The following is an 18,873-nucleotide window of genomic DNA, read 5'->3' as shown; positions in this document are numbered from 1 at the left end:
AGACAGATAAAGTATAAATGTTTTCACCTTAAAATAAAGAGTAGGGGAAGAAATAAATTTTAAGAGCATAACACAGCAGATAAAAACTTGGAAATTTTAAGGGAATTCGCATTAACAGTACTTTAAAAACAGATTAGAGTCTAGCCTGGCAGCTGCCGTATTAAAGCTCTATTTGACACAATATGTGCAGGGCAGAATCAGAAACACCTTCAGATCAAATACACTAAAACAGCTATGCATTATATTACAAGAACAAATTATTTTTGTGGACCAAGCTGAAAGAGATGGGAAGTGGGCTTTTGTAACTCTGAGTTTGCCAGCTCCTCTGGTTTAACACAAATTCTGCCTGTTTCAGAAAGGCCCTAATCCACTTTAACACCCAAAACCCAAATGCAAAATAATTATGCTAAATTATAGAATATATTATTATATAAAATTATATAAAATATAATTATGCCAAATAAGGAAAATAGTTACCTCCCACCCTATAAATGTATTTTCCACTCAGATATAAGTCCTGCATTCCAGGCGCCTCCAGTCATGGCACTGGCCTAGCCATGCCTTTGACCTTAGTCCACTGCACCTGACCTGGGTAGCCACAGAAATAATCCTCCATGTTTTATTTTGATGGTCTTGTTGACAGTCAAGCCAAGATTGTATTCCAACTTTTACAGAGACAACATGCAACATGTGAAAACTGGCATTCGTTCTGTGCAAGAGCCACCAAACTCCCCAAACAAGGCTGACATCCTGGTCTGCTGCCTATATGTATGTATATTGTGAGACAGCTTAAGGACAAGCAGTCTCTAATGAAAGCATCAGAATAAGTTACAGACAGCTACTTATCTCTCCTAGTTCTTCTAAACATATTTCCTACCAGGAAAAAGAGCCTCACATGAAGTATCGTTTTATGCAGAAAGTTAATGGATCTTTCCTAGTCACTCAGTCAAATTTAATGTGATAATTACTTCTCATTTCACAAATGGGAATGACAGAGCAATGAAATGTGTACACCAAGATGCAGAAGCAGACATTAAATGCAAGTTGTTTTTTTCCCCACTGTAATGAGTGACATGGCATGTTGAATACAACTCCAGAAAAAGTGAAGTGAAAGGAAACACTGTACAGCCAGGAAAAAAAAAAAGCTGCTGCATCTCAGGCCATTCCAAACAATTACTTTATTTTCTGTGGAACATTGCCATGGCAGCCCCCACAGCAGCATCAACATCCTTCCCATAAACCACAGGGAACGGAAAAATCCTTTCCACTTCCTGCCTCAGCACCTCATTCCTGGCAAGGGCACTCCCGCTCCCCAGAATCCTCCTCACTCCCGTCTCCATCAGGCGCTGCACAGGTAACATGGAACAGAGGTTTTCAATGATGCCACGACACAGAGCTCTGGTTATGTGACCCAGGGAGAGGTCGGAGACAGCAATATTGGTCACGGACGCCAACTGCTCGGGAATGTGTCTCTCTCCAAATATGGTTGGGTGGACCGAGAGTTTGCTGTCATTTTGGGCCAAGGCTGCTTTGATTATCTTTGTATAGATGGCAGAGTCCTGAACCTGAAGTCCTGCAGATGGGAAATATCTTGTTACTACTCTGAAGGGGTATAATGTATCTTACATGCAGAGACTCAAAATGGACACTGATCCACCTGTTCAGCAAAATACTATGTTTCTTTTTCCCTGTCCCAAAGGTGATTGTTTTTCCAGGATTATGAAACACAGTTCTCCAACCGAATTGTATCTAGTACCTGTGATACTAGAAATATTTTTCTGATTACAGAAACTGCCTTTTCTGATAATACAGCTATTCCTCTTTGCTAATACTGTGCTAAGTTACACCAACAAACATCTTTAAAGGCACTAATGGCAGACTTCAGCTTCAGTGGCTGGATTGCATGTGAATGCAGAGTTCACTTCAAGTACTCACTGAAAGAAGAATTTCAGAGCTTATTTCTGTATTGCAAAACCCAAGAGATTATAAAAAAAAACCTGTAAAGACCATGTTTAAAGCACTTACAAGATATTACATGAGTTTGAGTCTTAAAATCCATTAGAGTGATGCAAAATACGCAGCAAAAGGCAACTGATATAATCAAGGGACTCTTTTGGACTGCAGTCATGCAAAATTAGAGGCTGTCCTCAAATCTGCTGACCCTTCCTTTTGAAAAACAACTTGCAAAAAATAATTTTCTTGTGTTCTTGAAACAAAGAAAACCCAAAACCTAGAGGCATTGTGAATGTGGAGTCCAAGCATGACCGTCCCATCATGTTCATAAGCTTCAGCAGGAAATTCCAGAGATGTAGCAGGCATGACCCAAGAATTACATCCTTGTTCCTTATACGGCGTGACAAAACAGCTCTAGGCTTGTTCCTTTGCCTTAGCTTCCTTTTAACTTGCTGATCAACCTCAATTTTAAGCTTTAACTATCCTTGAAATAGCTTACCTAGCTCTTGCGTCCACTGTGCCACCATGTCCACAAATGTTGCTAGCACATTGCCTCCGTTAAGTGATGCTGCCACTGCCAAGTAGTCACCATTGAAGTAGGGAAAATAAGTAACAGCTGAGGAAGGATCTGGTGTCTCTGGAGGCTGGAAACCCGGGGGCATTGAGACAGTCAGCTGAGCAGAGGTACTGATATTAAGAACTAGAACACAAAAGGAAAAAAAACAAAACAAAAAAAATCAGTGTTTTACTAGGCTACCCTGAAGGAAGACAATGAGAAAACCAAGTTAAGACACCAAAAAAGATCATACCTGCATCAGTCCTCTCAGACAGACAGGAATAAACAGAGCACTGGAAATCTCCCAGAGCAATTCCCACTTTTGCTCCTTTGGGTATTCCATGCCATGCACAGATTGTCCTGCCTGCAATACTGCCAGGGTCTCCCACCTCTGGAAGCAAGTGAACAGGAAAGCCGGATTTTTTCAATCTACAATCAGAACAATATTATTGCAGGAAAGCAGTATGGGAACGTGCAGCATGACTACACAGATGTCTTTGAAGTCACAGATGAACCTGGTCATACATTTGTGGCTGCTGGATTTATGGATGCTTTCACCTATTTAGAAAGCTTTGTCTTGGACAGGGGCAGCATTCCAGTTCAACGGGCTGTATAAACTAGAATAGTCTGGAAGAATAAATAGCTTTCCTGGATATGCAATCTGATTACCTGAGATTACACAGCAGTACATGTTCAGCAAGTTTAACCTCTGATGTCATACGGACAAGCAGTTCCAGGGTAAAGGGACAATACAAAACCAGCAAAAAAATGCAACTTCTAAGCGTCAAAGAACTTCAAGCTGTCATGCAGTTAGTGGGTCAAAACGAAATCACAAAGAGTTAAGTCAAACAAACTCCTTACACAATCAACTGCAAGATACAGTACATTGCTACAGCAACAACACCAGATTAGTAAAAGTTCAGTAGGCCAAACGCAAGTTTCTGTCACTCTTTCATACCTTCATGAGCAGGTATTTTCACCTTGGAGTCCTGGCCTAACCTAAGCCCTGAAATATATAAGGCCTTAGCACTCAGCCCTGAAAAAGCAAATCATTAAAATAAATAAGTAAACAAATAAACAAACTAATTCCCTAGAAGACTTCCTGTAGCCTAATAACTCTTAGGTATTATCACCAGTAAGTCTTAGTAGTTACAAAGGAGCTCCGCTGAAAGAACTAGAGAATAACCGTCTTTTACCATCACAGAGGTAACACCTTGGCTGCAGCATGCACTTGTCCATCCCATCCCACCACAGAGAGAACAGTTTGGTATACAAGGCCTCACTGACGAGTCTCTCGGCTCTGCCATCTTAGGTATTTCTAAAAATACTGTGCCAGATTTTCTATAATTTAAACATATATACCTTACAAACCAGAGCAAACTCTCAATACAGGCCACACCACAATCGATTAGGAGTAACTTTCAATCACTTTTTGTCTGTAGCACGTTCATACTTAGGGCCCAAAGAGGTGTTCACACTGCCCGACACAAGCAATGCACAAAACCCACTGAATGACCGTAACACTTACATGTCAGTATTCCAGCTTTTGTTTCTGGAATTAAAATATCCCCAGCTGGCAGCATTCTGGACGGACATGAGTGGCTTCTTCAGGTCACACAACATGGCAACCACGTAGTCATGGATAGTGCCAGCTGCGTCATAAGACTTCAGAAAATCTGGACTTTTAAACAAAACATTTTAAAAACAAAAACAATGAGGGATGCTTTAAGGCAGTGGGAGCAAGATTACTTTCATTGCTACAGGGAACTTCAGACGTGTGGTCCCATCTAAAAATTAAACAGCCGTCTCAGTGATTAACCTGCATTTTGTTGGTTTGGTTTGGTTTTTTAAATGGAATTTGTTTTCCAAGCTGTTACCACAGCAGGAATACTTATCTCCCGATCAATAATGGAGAGCTTTAAGGAATGAGTTGTCTAGGTTCAAAAGCACACCATTGCAAAAGTTACCAAGAAGATAGTAATTGTTTGCACAAAAAAAAAAAAAATCATCACATCACTTTGTTGACCCTGGAGCACTTGAGAAAAATAGGTAAATTCCTGCAGTTGCTGTAGGATCCACAAATTACATGAATGGAAATGTACCAAATGGTGAAACAAAACAGGAACAAAACAAAGCAGCTGGACTCATGAGTTATACAGCTCTAAAGCAAGATCATGCTGTGCTCCATATATTTGCTGGACACACACTGGAAGAAACCAAGATCTAGTAAGTTTTTCCCCATTTATTGAACCTGAACTCATTGCAGAGGAAGACATTGGCTCTTTGAGAAACATAGCATACAGCAGGCGAAACTGAAGAGCAAATCTTGCTGATGCCAAGTCATAACCAAAAAATTATATCCTCTGCAAACATGCCACAACAAAGCATAGTATTCATAACACCTCATAAGGATCTCAGTGTCTAAGGAAGGAAGGAACTGAAATTAATTTAGGGACTATTTGTTTTAGCATCTGGCAGCAACTAGACAAAGCAACTCTGTTACTGTTTTAGGCATGTTTGTACTTTTCACAATCTGCACAAGGCAAAATTATAGTCTTCAAACTGCATTAGCAGAGCTCCTCTGAGTGGTAGGATGGACTAGAATTATTCTATGATACTTTAAGGCTTCTGTTACTATATGGTCAAAAGCTTTTCTTTTTATTAAAGAGACCTGTAGTATTTTTATGAGGTCAGAGACTCTTGTGTGCTCAGTTGCATATAATTTATATTGAATACTGCCATTTTAAATATTCTTTGACTACGTAACGAATATATTGATTACAAAAAAACATAGCCCCTCAGCCTGTAGTGGTATTAACATGCTACAGGAATACTAATTATCACATAAATTCAAAATGAGAAACTGCCAGTGAAGCGGCTTGATATACCTCTTCTTTAAATACCAGTAGACTGTGGCACATCCAAATCCCGTAGCCAAGCTGATATGTGACTGTGGCAGAGGAAGAGAAGAGAGGAAGGTGGGACTGCAGCGGCCATCTTGCCAAGTAATCAGATGACTGACCTCCTCCGGCTCAAAGGTAGGGCCTGTACCACACTCTGTCCACTTGCAACCTGAAACACACAGTACCCGAGAAGTCCAGTGATTCCCTGCAGCGTAGTCTGCCTGGCATGCTTCATTTCTGGATATGCCTGATAATTTGTCAAATATATCGGAAAAAGAGCAGAAACAGAGCCAGTAGTGATTGTAATCAAATTAATTAGTCATAGTTTTCAGCCCTAGATAACGTCATAATGCCAGTCATCCTTTGCTGAAACAGAGAATGGTATCCAAGACCTTCCTTCTCTATAAGCACTCCTAGTGCCTAAAGGAACAAGCAACTCGCACCTTGAGGTATTAATGATACAACTTAAATAACAGGTGACCCACAAAAATAAATCACAGTTCTGCTATGGGAGGTAATGAGCTGATATGACAACTCTCACATATAAACCTTAACTGGGATCTGCCACACCATGACCTAAAGAATGCTGTATTAGCAACAAACTGCCTATGATGGATAGCACGTAGTTTCATCACCTTTTGAGCCAAAGCAACAAGAAACCTGGCTCTATATGTATTAAGCAATGAACTGCAAAGTACTAAAGAGTATCACTCCCCTGTACTACGTAACAAAGCTTCACCAAAGGCAGAGTAGGGTTTAATTCAGTTTTCAGTTTTACTAGTCCAGCATGTTCCTTTTCAACAGAAAACACTACACCTTTGCCGAAACCTTCACGTTCTTTCATGTGAAGGCCTCAGCTAAATTACGGCAACTTCTCAGAGCTGCTCAGAGCCTTCTCAGCTGCATCTACTACTGCTACCGTCCAGTGTGCTACTTCCTGCCCTGACACGCTCACCACAAGCAGTCCTGCAAAGGCAGCATACGGTCCCGTCAGAGCAGCAGAAGCTGAGCTCAAGCACTGGCATGTGATGTTTGCTAGCACACTCCACGGCACAGCTTCGGCCTCTGACAACTACTGCTCTCCCAGGCGATGCTGGGCCACAACGTGGGGATACACACTGTCTCCAGCTGGCTTTGTAACTGAGGCAACCTTTTGGGTTTTGGCTGGGGATGGGAGCAGAGTTTCAAGCTGTGCAGTGCCACTTGTCCTACAGGTCAGAGAAGAGACCCAGCTGCTGATCTGACTAGCACAAATACAGCTAGAATTGTCATTCTTGGGCTGGATATAGGGATTTGAAGTTACACTTACACAGTAAAAAACAACCGTGAAAGCTGGGAAGTACTCTGTGAAACATGCAAAGCAAACACATACTACTTCTTGTTCCCTTAATTCCCTTTTCTATCAAGTCTGTTTGAACTGAACTTCCAATTGGTTTGCTTTTCTAATGGATTCTAAGAAATATTATTAACCATAAATCTACCCCTAAAGGATGCTATTAAAAATGTAATTTGTGTCCCAAAGTGCACAGATTCACTTAGTCTACTCAAAACAAGTGAGAGCAAACACCCTCTTTCACTTGATAGAAATGAAACAAAAGTGGCATGTGGCTTTAGGAAATAAAATATTAACCAATATGACATAAGAATCTATGTCTACCATGAACCCATGAGGCTTTGTTATGCAGCCCTTGGGACAGCTGGAAAGCAAGCAACAGCTCCTTTGGTCCATCAGCCTTTGGTTTTCTTTCTTTCTAATCATTTTAGTATTTAATGTAAAATTACAGCCAATAATGAATAGCATAGTGTCTCTTAAAGCAATTAAGATCCTGACAACTTTTGACAGGCAGTAACCAGCTCTTTGGGGAAATCTATTCTGTGGTTTACAATAAATCTTTGCTTAATCTGCATAACTCCTATTATTATAAGGCTTGTATAATTGTTCAGATGTGCACATCATAAGGTAAAGAGAAAGAAGACATGGAACCACATTCTGAAAGCCTTAGACTTCAGTAGGTTTATAGGACATTAGCCAAGAAGATAATCCATCCCTATCTTGCAGGGCTGGCAATCCAAGGCCTGAATTTTTCAAACATCCTCACTGTCACAAAGATTATTTGAATATTTGTACAATCAAGCCTCATGTGACTACCTCACTGTGGTTGATTTTGTTTCTGAGGTCTTAGCCCTTCATTCTATAAGCAGCTGAGTATTCAGAATCATGACCATAATCCTTTTTCAGCTCCTACTAACAGAAGAATAAGCAGCAAGATAAATCTAACATGACAGTCTATGACTCACTAGGAAAAAACCCGCCTTGACTTTGGGGGGCTGGGGGGGGGGAAGGACTAAAAACATCATTTACTGAACTTCAGTTTTTCTCCTACCATACTTTCAAACAGCATTTCAAAATATCATAGTGATATTCACTGTTGGATAGCTACTGCTATGCACATTCTAACATGAAGATTAAGCATAGCTTATTTTTCAAGGCATACACAAAACTGCTAATACTGCTACTGTAGAATCATTAGAAGGTATTGAGATACTGGGCAACAGCTGAATACAGGTGAATAACATTCCCCACAAAAAAAAAGTCATTCACATGATTCAGAACTTCTTTCAACTGGCAGCAGATAGCATATGATGGACAAACAATCAGCAAGCCACAAATACATTATTCCTCCTTCATATTAATAACGGTGCTGACTCTGCAAGGGTCTCATAACACTAAATCCTTTAACTAATCTGTGTAAACAACATGGTCAACTATAGTCAGTAGGTGAAATTACTGGGATTAAAGCAAAATTCCCACAGACGAAGATCTTCTGTTAATTCTGTTTTACAGAAGACCAAAGCGAACAAGCAACAGTTTCCTACAGATCACTTCAGTGTTAAAAATTTATTTCCTGCATCTTAATACTCTGAACAGGAATGCCAAAGAATTAACTTTACCTTTATCTTTTTTCCAAAATACAATCCCGTGCATTTGTCCTGAAATGCCAATGTGACTGACTCTTTGAAGCTGCTGCTGAGGTAGAGCAGCAAGGCATTCGTTCAATGCTCTTATTATTCTCTGGACATTCTGCTCCATTCCCTGTAATCATAAAGCATTATTCTGAGCATGAAACCATTAGGATTCACTCACTGTATTTATTAAACAAGGCTACTCTAGTCAGAAGTGAAGAACAGAATTCATTTAGCTTAATAGCATGTATAGTAGTGAATAACATTCACTACTAAATTGAAAAAAAAAAAGCAAAAAACTCCCACAAAACCACAAAACCTAAAAACCAATACTAGCAAGTTGAGAAAGAGATAACAGCATTTTAAACTGAAGGCCAAATAATTCTTCATTTCCTGAATCACCATACTCAAATATACCTTTTTAAAAAATCCATTAACACTCACTGCATGCTTTCATCAGTTCATCTTACATATTGCTCTTCTTTTTCCTCATAAAGAGGATTACCTGCATGTTCTGACTGGCATGCAGTCTGCCCTACACCTTCCTAAAGCTCCTCTGTATCTACTCACTGTTGACTTTGATGGTGCTGATACTTCGTTTCTGGATACTCCCCTCCTAGAACTACCCAGTAGACTGATGTAGTCGGCAAATTGACCAAACCGTGCCACAAGAGAAGCTGTATTCCAGCTTTCACACTTTTGAAGATTCAGATTACTTTGTGACAGACCAGTATAAAGATTATAAGCAAAAATATTCAAATATAGTCTACATATAGATGTGAACTAATCTGTGCATACATAATTTTGGCTGCATAAACATGACTGTAGAGAGGAGGGTTGGCCTGTTTGGTATCTTTGCTCAGAAATTAGGCCCTGGACTCACTACAATACTAGGCCAGAGGAATGTTGATACATATTTTTTATGATTCTGGTTCATCCTTTCTTAGCCTGACCAACACAATGAATGTAAAGATCTTTAACAGAAGTACATGTTCCTGGTTATTTCCATGGGGAATTTCCAGTTGTGATTCCATCTCACATTAAACTGCAAAATACCCTTCTAGTTTGCAAGTGGTTGCTGTTTCCTGACTGGTAGCATCAAAGACAAGGTTCATGGGAGAATAGTTTTAGACTGTCTTATGCAACTTTTCAAAACCTGGGTCTTTCTTAAATCAAGCAGCTGTACTTTACTTTCTTGAACAGTAAAAAGAGAGCGTTTTAATTCTACTTTCAGCCGTCCAGACACATGCAGCAACCATCTGCCAATCTAGACACAAAAACAAACCAGGAAAGCCACTGAAGTCTGCACAATGTAGCAAAACAACCTGGCCGCTACAAGGCAAGGACGGTATCCTGAAATTGCCAGTAGTGCTGTGTGTCACCCCTTACCTGCGGTCCAGCTTCCAGGCTACTGGTGTGTGCCTGCGTCTCCCTGGAGCAGCTCTCTGCCACCACCTGCCCTCGCTCAGCCCCTACCAACAAGGCTGCCTTAACCGACGTCGTGCCCAGGTCTATGCCCAGCACGCAGACAGGAGCAGGCCGGCCTGCGTTCTCGCTGTCCATGGCCACGGGGAAAGGGGATTGCTTTCACCTTCCCCACCACGCACGGGTCTCTCTATGTGGTGGCCGGATCCAGAGCCACCATGCTAGGCCCCACACTGCTCCTTGCTGCCTCTGAGGGGGCACCTGTCCCAAGAGCCAAGGGTGCCGAGGGCACAAGCAGTGTGGCCTCCCACTCCAGCAGCGCGCAGGGACTGGGCAGGCTGGGCTGGCAGAGCGGCCTGGACTTTGCCCTCTGGCTGAAGATGTCTCCCCTCAGCAGTGCCTGGCCACTATCCCTCCATCTTGAGCGTGACAAACCACCCCTTCCCCAGCCCTCCCCGGTGACCTGCGCAGCTTTAAACGAAACTTCACCAAACAACCAAAGCGACCAGCCCTCCCTCGGCTCGCAGCTCCCCCTCCTCACACACTCGCCAGCAGCAGCCCAGCAGCCAACCCGCTCTGCCACACCCAAGATGGCAGCCGCGGGCAGCCGCACCGGCGCAACACGCGCGCTGGGCGGGGAGTTGATAGGCGGCCGCCTCACGTGAGAAGCTGAAAAGGGAAGAGTCGGGACTGTGCGGGACGGAGCTGTGGCGCTGGAAGGAGGTAGGCGCCCTCTCCTCAGCACGGCTTCCTCAGTAGTAGCGCATCCTAAACCGTGGGATGGCCCTGCTTCACCGTGCCTCCTGAGGGGAGGACGGCGGGGACTACAAGTCCCAGCGTGCACCGCGCTGCGCTGCCAGGGGTGGGGAGACTGGTGGAGGCGAGGTGGCTGCTGAGATTTGTAGTCCTGCCTGCGGGGGGGGGGGGGGGGTGGAATCCCGCAGGGGGCGGTAGCTGTGTGTGGCGGGAGCGGGATAAGCTATGAGGGGACGATGTCCGCGCGGGAGTTCGGGCAGACAGAGGGAGCGATAGGCCGGCGCCCTCTCGGGGTGCTGAGGGTCCCTCAGCCGGGCAGGGCCGGGGGCCATGGTGTTGGGGAGGGAGCTGTTTGCAGGGAGCCGCCTGCTGAGGGGATGGGGGGGTGGTACTCCCTCAAAACGTGTGGGTCCTGAGCAAAGCCCTCTCCCTGCTTGTTCTGCAGTTCTTCCACCATGAGGATGCAATACCTGCTCCCCGCCTTGCTGTACCTCTCGCTTGTGCTGCTGAGGCCTGGCGGTGAGTGTTTGGCCACCCCAGCTTGGGCCCACAGGGCCTCCTGGGCAGGGGCCGGGTCTGAACTGGCAAGAGGTGGAAGAGGGCTGCTCGGCAGTATCTCCATCACGCCTCTCTGGGGAGACCTGTGCCGTGCTTCCCGTCTGCTCTTTGACTTGGTGTGCTCATACACAGGCAGTGCTGCGCTGAGGCACTGTTGTGATGGAGCACTCGCCTCGTGCTTTGAACTCGCCTCTGCAGAAGCAAGTTAAATACCCTCTGTGGTGCAGTCGGTGATGAACTGGGGAGCTCTCCTGCACTTAAATACCTTCTTAAGAACACTGTGTAACGTATGGCAGCAAGGAAGAAGTGTCTAGGGCAACCCGTTTATCTCTCTGTTTCTGGTCTTGTTTTTATATAGCTCTTTGTTCTTCCTCTTGTCTTGTGTCCCCTTTAAGCACACAGGGAATAAAATAGACTTGGATTCCAAATGTCAAAATTGTTGACATGTGACCAGCTTGTGGTTTTGATATCAGTTGTATTGGCACTTGGAATCTCGGCCTCTCTTGAAGCATGATGTTGTACAACATAGCTGGATTGTTGTAAAGTGTACCCCTCAATAGCAATATTTCAGAGCACTATAGTAAGGTGCTTGTGATTCCTGAAGTGTCAAGATTCTCTTGAACATCTGGGTACCTGGTTTGAATTTGTGACTCAAGAAGCCATTTTAAACTAAATTTTGGGCATTTATGACTCCTAAGTTACTAGGATCACATCAAGAAACAATTAGTGTGGGTTTGAAGTATCCTATAGCCTTCTCTTGGCATGGACTTTTGTTGCACTTCAAATATTTAAATTGCTTCCTTGTAACATGTTCAAGTGACAGGTATTTACTTCTCACTTTAAGTTGTTCAGTTGCCTTGAAATAAGCTGTACTTCCTTTGCTGTTTATCATGTGTACTAATTTTATTAATCTGACACTGCAGGTACCAATGGACAGAATGTCTATATCACAAAAGAAAGTAGGTAGTTCTTCTGCAGGAGCTATTCATCATGCATAGTCATTGAGATTTGTGGGGGGGGTTATGTTATTTTTTCTTTTTTTTTTTTTCTTCCCCCCAGATGGAGTTATTGTATTGTCTGTCCCTGAAGTTGTTTCATTAGAAAGTGGAAGTTCAACAAACGTCACTATCTCTCTGAGGTAAAATCATGATTGCATCTTTACTTTCCCTCTGGAATGGGGGATGACCAAGTGGGTAGGACTTGGCTATATACTTAAGACTTTCCTGCAAACTCAGTTAATCGTTTATACAGAGTGAATCTCATTGGTGTGACTGGCCAATTCTAGACTATTACATTGCTTGGACAAAGATAGTGCAGCAGTCTCACAAACAGCCTTGTATGGTTGGCCTCTGACATTTGTATGGGGAGTTGAGCAGGAAAAGATGTTTTATACTGTCTGCCCTGTATTAGCTTACTGAACTGTCTTCCATAAGTGAACTTACAGTTCCTCCATTTCTAAAAATCGATGCTTACAAGTAACTTGCATTTCCTAGAAGGCTCACCAAAAACACTTTACCAAGCAAACAGAACTTGACATTTCTAGCAAAGAAATGCAGTTACTCCAGAGCAGGGGCTGATGCACCTTAGTCTCATTTTTGAACACAGTGTATTGTTTACCCATGTTTTTGGTATGTCAGCCTCTTCCCAGGAAAGGATTGTTAAAAAAGTGCAGCCCTCGCCTTTGGGATCTCAAAGTTTGAGTAAAGAGAACAGTCAGATGAAAATGTAAGAATTGTGATAAAGAGGAAAATAGCCAAACATGGCTGCAACAGTCTAGAACTTCTATTTTTGCAAAGAAAGATGTGGTACTGTAATCTTGTTCATGGACAAGGCATTTGAACCTTATGATATTTTAAGTACTGCTGTGCAATTAAACCTCCTGGTCACATGCTCAGTGGAGTTCTGTGGGAAAGCTGTGCAGCACTATGTGACTTGGAGGGTTTCTATTTGAGGGTGTGTTGTTTTTGCCTTACTGCACTGCTATAATTTCTGCACTTCATCACCCCAAGTACACGTCCATTATTGCTGCTGCTCCTTAGCAGCAAAGGGTTAACAAGTACAATGATAGGATTCTGGTGGCAATGACTTTGCTCTGCCACTTGTGTGGAGAAGAGGGAGGTAAAATGTGGCCATATAACTGTCTAGTGCCCATCACTAGTTCAGATAAAAGAAATAGTACAATGCTAACATACTTTGGTGCTGGTGTTCCTCTGAGTACTAAGTAGGTACTGTTGTGTATGGACTGTTCATTGTGTTTGCAACAGCTGTGAGGATTTAGCAGATACTCTCCTGCAGCCCTGAAGTGATCTTTGTGAACTTGTGCACCAGTCTAACTTGTTTTTTTTCTGCCTTCACAGGGCTCCATTAAATGAGACGCTGGTGATAACTCTTAATATTACACACTCATCAAAACACACCACCATTGTTGAACTGCCTGATGAAGTAAGTGACAGAACAGACTTCTGACCTTATGCAAAAGCCTACCACTAGTATGGTGCAACTCCTTTCTTTCTTCCCTCCACTTTGCCTTGCAGGTACAATTGCCTGCAGGTCACACTAAAGCAGACTTCCAAGTGAAAGCAGTTGATGTCGGACAAGTAACAGTTTATCTTTATACCATTAATTCCAACTTAACTGGGTGAGAAACTGTTTTTTAGTTTCACTTACTACCCTACAGCTTCCTAAACTTTGGGGTAACTAGTCCCTCCTTATAGTTAAATAGTTAATGGAACATGGGTGGTATGTACTTGAGAAGACATGGTGACCCTCCAGCAATCCCCAAGGTATTCAGATAAATACAGGGTATGGAAGCAGAGTGATAGTCTTGGTATCTTAGATTTCATTACTAGATGGCTGTGAGTTCTCATGGCTCCTTAGTCTGGTTTTAATAACCCCTGCCAAAAGTATCAAAACTACATGTCAGCTTTTCTGATTCAGGAAGCATTTGGTTGTAAATGTCCAGTGGGATTCTATTCTTACTGTGCAGAACTTGTTCTGGAGTGCTAATAGCCTGATGTAGCTGCACGCCCACATCACTACCATGAGATATAGGTGTTTTGCTTTCTAGTTAGGGGAGCCCTCTTTTCACAGATGCCAGTCCTCCCTAATAGGAAAACAGTCAAGTAAGATGGAGAAAGCTGGATTGTATTTGCTTGTTGCCCATATGCTACTGAGCAACAGGATACTCCTGTTTTACTTCCTCATTTTGCTTCTGCTTTTAAGACTCAAAACAAATGCAGAGGTAAGCATACAAAATGCTCAACAGGACAGGCATGATCATGAGGCTTTGCTGGCAGAGCGTGAAAAGTGAAACTCTGCTCTTGCATAACAGACCTTGTGCTAAGAGAGTGGAAGCCATAGGCACAAGGTGACCTTTTTGAAGATTTCTGTGGTAAAAGAATGGAAAGGAAGGAGTGAGGCAAGAAGGAAAGGGTAGGTTGAGGGTAGGAGTGGGAGATGTCCTAAACACAACAAGGACACTAAAGAAAAGGGGAGCAACTCAGCTGAAACCAACTCTGAATGTTTATTGTCTTGTCATAACACCTGGACTCTGTTTTCTCTCTCAAAGCAGAACAAGGCAAAATCTCCTGAAAAAAGTGTGAACAGACAAATTAACTGATTCTCTTTGCGTTAACTATCAGTCCTAGGATTCAATTTCAAGTGATTCATAGCATCATAGTGAGATATGCTGATGAGGTGATTGGCTGGATCTATTTCCTTGCCTGGTCTATCTCCTTTTATCCTCAACTCTTTGAGAACTGGCGACGAAAAAGGTAAAGAGACTTAAGATGTGTTTGCAAGTCACTTATGCACTTCTGCAAATCATGTTCCTGGCTTCAGTTACATCCATCTTGGTTATCGTGAATTATGCATGGAAAGACTGGGGGGAAAAAAAGCAAGGCAAAGATAGGGCCTGAATAAATGCAGCCTCAGTGAGCTTTTATGCATGCAGGTCAGAGGAAACTTAAGTGCATCCTACAGACACCTAATCCTAAGGTTTGGCATCCGATACTAATTTGTGATAGAGGAGACTTCCCCATTCCCTTTGTTGTAAATCATCCGACCAAGCCAATTGTGGTGACACTTCAAAGATTACTTAACTTTGTGAGCTGTTTATCAGAAAGCTCCTTCAAATGTAATCATTAGGCCAGCTCCCCTAAACTAAGTGACCGTAAGTAGAAACATTATATATGAAAACTAAAGCATGTCTTTTGGCAAAGATGAGCTATGGCTTCTATGGGTTCAGGCTGGAATAGTTCTATCAGACTAGCTGAGCTCATGGATGAGTGAAGTTAACCAGGAGGGACACAACCTTGTCAGTAAGAGCTGTTGTGAGTACCAGTGCTTGGCATATGAGGGATATTTCACCTTGCTTCCTGATGAACTCGCAGCATCATGTTGTCACAATGCCTGCAGCTTTGGCTTACATAAAAAATTGCTTATAAATCAGTATGTTCTAGGGTCAGGTTGTCCCTGGAACTGCCTGTAATGCTCTGATGCATATTTCTTATACTATTTTTTTTTTCCTTTCTCTAGTGTTGTTGGACTAAGCTTTGACTTTATAGCATTAAACCTTACTGGCTTTATAGCATACAGTGTGTTTAATGTCGGACTCTTCTGGATTCCCTTGATTAAGGTAAGCGTGATCATCTCTTTAATACTTGCTGGGGGGTGGGTATCTACAGAAGGGAGTTAAGGCATTTGGCTGGTTCTGGTTTCTTTTAAACTTAGGAGGAATTCTTAGTCAGTTACCCCAGTGGGGTGAACCCTGTGGCTATCAACGATGTGTTCTTCAGTCTCCATGCGGTAGCTCTAACTCTCCTCACCGTAGTTCAGTGCTGTATCTACGAGGTAAGTCTCAGTGCTGGGCTGGGCTGTCGGCTCTGGCAGCTCCCTCTGCCGGACACCTCACCACTCACCACCCTCTCCTCTTGGGCTCCAAAGTCCTCTTCATTCCACTTTCACTAGCCTTTCTAGACGGCAGGTTTCCCAATCCAGCTACCTTGATCTTCCCTGAGCTAGTAGCAACTCCAGTAAGCTTAGCTACTTCAGCCTTATGGATGTTCTGAGCTTACAAGTAACTCCTTAGGGACTCAAAATAACTAAGGTAAACAGCCAAGTCCATAAAGTTCCCAAACAGATCTCTAGCCAGCCCATAGATTACAGCTCTACACAGTACAAACGCTGGTATGTGCTTCACTGTTTCCTCACTACTTGGAGCATTCTTAAAGCTAGGACAGGTCCTTAGGGATTCCCTGCCATTCAAACTTTCACCTTCTTTCAATTTCTTTTTTCCTAAAACAGCTGCAAAGGCCCTTTTATAATTCCCACCCTTTGCAGGTGAGACATTGTTATAATAAGGTGGTTCTTTATTTAATTCCCATTGATTGATTGTTATAGTCAGGTCGTTCTTTATTTAATTCCCATTGTAAAAAGCCCCTGATCTGAACAGTCAATTTTCTTTAGATGGTAACTGTTTGTCTTGGGGTGCTTCCTTTGGTGATGCTAAACCTCAAACTGTAACAGCCCCTCTGTCACCACTGCTAGGTGCAATAGTCTTTTCTACTGAAGAATTAGAAGGCAACCATGAATCTTTTACCATAATGGCATTAGCAGCCTTTTGCATATATAGGAACTCTTGATATCATCAGGCTGAACTCAGGAGACTGTTACAGATGTGGCACTGATAATCGGCATCGTAACTACTCAAGAATACTGCCACAATATTGTTTCCCACTTGCTCATGGACAACAGTGTTCCCAATGATTGATGTTAACTATTGCTCATCAGGTCTTGCAAACCTACAGCTGGTTGCTGTAGCACTCATTTAATCTTAAAATTCCCTTGTGGTATGAGCCTGACCGGTACAACAGCAGGTTTGGACTGTAACCTTGCATAGTCCTGAGCATATCCTATATCTTACAGTGTGTCTGGGGATGTGTGACCTATGTCAGTCTAAGTGCATCTGCATTTCTGTTTCAGAGAGCAGGTCAGAAAGTATCCAAAGTTGTTGTTGGACTACTGGCACTTGCATGGATCTTCACGTTTACAACACTGTTTCTTGCTGCAGCTGAGGAAATGACATGGCTACAGTTCTTATTCTGCTTCTCTTACATTAAGTTAGCAGTCACACTGATAAAATATTTTCCACAGGTAAATCTGAACTTTTCTGCTTTTATACTACATCCCTGTCACCCTAAGTCTGTAGTGTATGCTCTTGAAAGACTGACTAGACTAAACCAGCAATGACTATTTATTAAGTCTTTTAGTGATAAAACCAGTATAGTTACACAGAAGGCTTCTTAAATGTTAATCTCGGAAATGCTTGCATGTGACATGCTGACTGACTTCTTGTTACACTCTCAGGCATACATGAATTTCCGTCGGAAGAGTACTGAGGGATGGAGTATTGGAAATGTATTACTAGATTTCACTGGTGGAAGCTTCAGCCTTCTCCAGATGTTTTTGCAGTCATACAACAATGGTAAGGCTGGAACTGTGGTGGTGGAGCCTTTCTTAATGGGGTGGGAGAATCCTGCTACAAAGCAGATAGAAACCCATAGGTTATCCTGGGGGAATGATGTTTGTGCTATAGTATGGATAGCTGTATACTAAGAATAAAGAATCTATTCATGTTCCTTCAAGATAGAAAATTAAACAGCTATTCTGAAGAAACCGTAAGAGCAGTTATTAATTACCTTTGCATAAGCTGTACACTACAGTCAGTCTTAAGGCGTGCCTAAGAAGTTCAAGTAATGAACATGAACTTCTATGTATGGCGTGACCTTGTAGTCTTGAGACAAGACTAAACTTGAGGAGTTAAGATTAACTTTCTAATTTTTTGTTTGACAGATCAGTGGAAGTTAATCTTTGGAGATCCAACAAAGTTTGGCCTGGGTGTCTTCTCTATCATCTTTGATATTATTTTTATGGTCCAGCACTACTGCCTTTATAGGAGATGGGGGTATGAACCTTGTGAATAACATCACTTGTGAAGACAAAAACTTTAAATTGAACTTGCCCCTACCCTGGCTGAGGGCTTTCAAGATGCCTGCTGCCAGTTCTGATCTCTGTTTATACTTTGATCCTCTCTGGTATGGAAAACAAGCTGTTGCCTTGCCAAGTGCTGATTGCCAGATGCCTTAAAGGACAGCAAGCTATCTAGCCACCACTTGCAAATGGAAGACTCATGCCTGTTGAAGCTGCGAAGACAGTTTAGCATGAGCTGTCCAAGCAACATATGGCTCTTTCCATTAACAACAGGAGAGATAAAGACCAGAGTGCTGTCTTTCTGAGTGGAAGTGAAGCACAAAGAGCAGAGTTACGGCTTCCAAAAATCTGAGATCATGTCTAAGCAACCACTTAGTATTTTAATGTAATGACTGAACACTGTGTGTGGATGTAAGTGCTGCTGCTGACTCCTCACAGACAGATCACAGTAGAACACCACTCAGGTTGGCTGTTTAACAGCTGTAGTGGTATATAAAAGAATGAGGTTGGTAGCAAATAGAAAACTATTAGAACCTGAACTCTTTATTAAAAAAATACTGAGAAGCAGCAGAAACTATATTCTTATTTCACTGAAAGCTCTTTCAAAGGTGCTAAGACAAGTACTCAAATTTACCTGAATACTTCTAGTGCACTAACTTCATTTTGCTCAGTTCTACTGACATGCCTTGAATACTAAATGGTGGATGGTAAAGATTAAAGATTTATTAAAGAGATTATTTCTAAGTGGATTGTGTTGATTAACAGCCC

The 18,873-nt window shown here is 42.5% G+C and overlaps 2 protein-coding genes across 2 annotated transcripts; one reads left to right on the top strand and one right to left on the bottom strand.

The window, feature by feature from the left end:
• Positions 1-1,178: 1,178 nt before the first annotated feature.
• SHPK (sedoheptulokinase) lies at positions 1,179-9,939 on the bottom strand. The gene is made up of 7 exons (XM_009816415.2): positions 9,766-9,939; positions 8,365-8,506; positions 5,398-5,581; positions 4,038-4,190; positions 2,763-2,938; positions 2,453-2,653; positions 1,179-1,573 (listed from the first exon to the last, which is right to left on the bottom strand). The coding sequence occupies exons 1-7, from the start codon at positions 9,937-9,939 to the stop codon at positions 1,179-1,181; spliced, it is 1,425 nt and encodes a 474-aa protein (XP_009814717.1).
• Positions 9,940-10,492: 553 nt separating this feature from the next.
• CTNS (cystinosin, lysosomal cystine transporter) lies at positions 10,493-18,830 on the top strand. Its single transcript, XM_059829317.1, has 11 exons — positions 10,493-10,524; positions 11,003-11,076; positions 12,175-12,253; positions 13,473-13,557; positions 13,650-13,753; positions 14,757-14,888; positions 15,652-15,751; positions 15,847-15,966; positions 17,098-17,268; positions 17,482-17,599; positions 17,968-18,830. The coding sequence occupies exons 2-11, from the start codon at positions 11,013-11,015 to the stop codon at positions 18,096-18,098; spliced, it is 1,104 nt and encodes a 367-aa protein (XP_059685300.1). The 5' UTR covers positions 10,493-10,524; positions 11,003-11,012; the 3' UTR covers positions 18,099-18,830.
• The last annotated feature ends 43 nt before the right edge of the window (positions 18,831-18,873 follow it).

This window comes from Gavia stellata, chromosome 25, assembly GCF_030936135.1.
Source record: "Gavia stellata isolate bGavSte3 chromosome 25, bGavSte3.hap2, whole genome shotgun sequence".
NCBI classification, from domain to species: Eukaryota; Metazoa; Chordata; class Aves; order Gaviiformes; family Gaviidae; genus Gavia; species Gavia stellata.
Note: the sequence above shows the minus strand (reverse complement) of the source record. Positions and strands in the feature narration are given on the sequence as shown.

What these genes read in the sequence shown, in the direction of transcription:
- SHPK (XM_009816415.2), bottom strand. Translation starts at nt 9,939, where the DNA reads ATGGACAGCGAGAACGCAGGCCGGCCTGCTCCTGTCTGCGTGCTGGGC. An exon ending in GCCTGGAAGCTGGACCGCAG is followed by an intron (nt 8,507 to 9,765) that starts GTAAGGGGTGAC and finishes TTATGATTACAG; the next exon opens with GGAATGGAGCAGAATGTCCA. An exon ending in ACAGTGGACGCAAGAGCTAG is followed by an intron (nt 1,574 to 2,452) that starts GTAAGCTATTTC and finishes TCCCATCTGCAG; the next exon opens with GACTTCAGGTTCAGGACTCT.
- CTNS (XM_059829317.1), top strand. Translation starts at nt 11,013, where the DNA reads ATGAGGATGCAATACCTGCTCCCCGCCTTGCTGTACCTCTCGCTTGTG. An exon ending in AACGTCACTATCTCTCTGAG is followed by an intron (nt 12,254 to 13,472) that starts GTAAAATCATGA and finishes CTGCCTTCACAG; the next exon opens with GGCTCCATTAAATGAGACGC. An exon ending in TCTGGATTCCCTTGATTAAG is followed by an intron (nt 15,752 to 15,846) that starts GTAAGCGTGATC and finishes TTTTAAACTTAG; the next exon opens with GAGGAATTCTTAGTCAGTTA.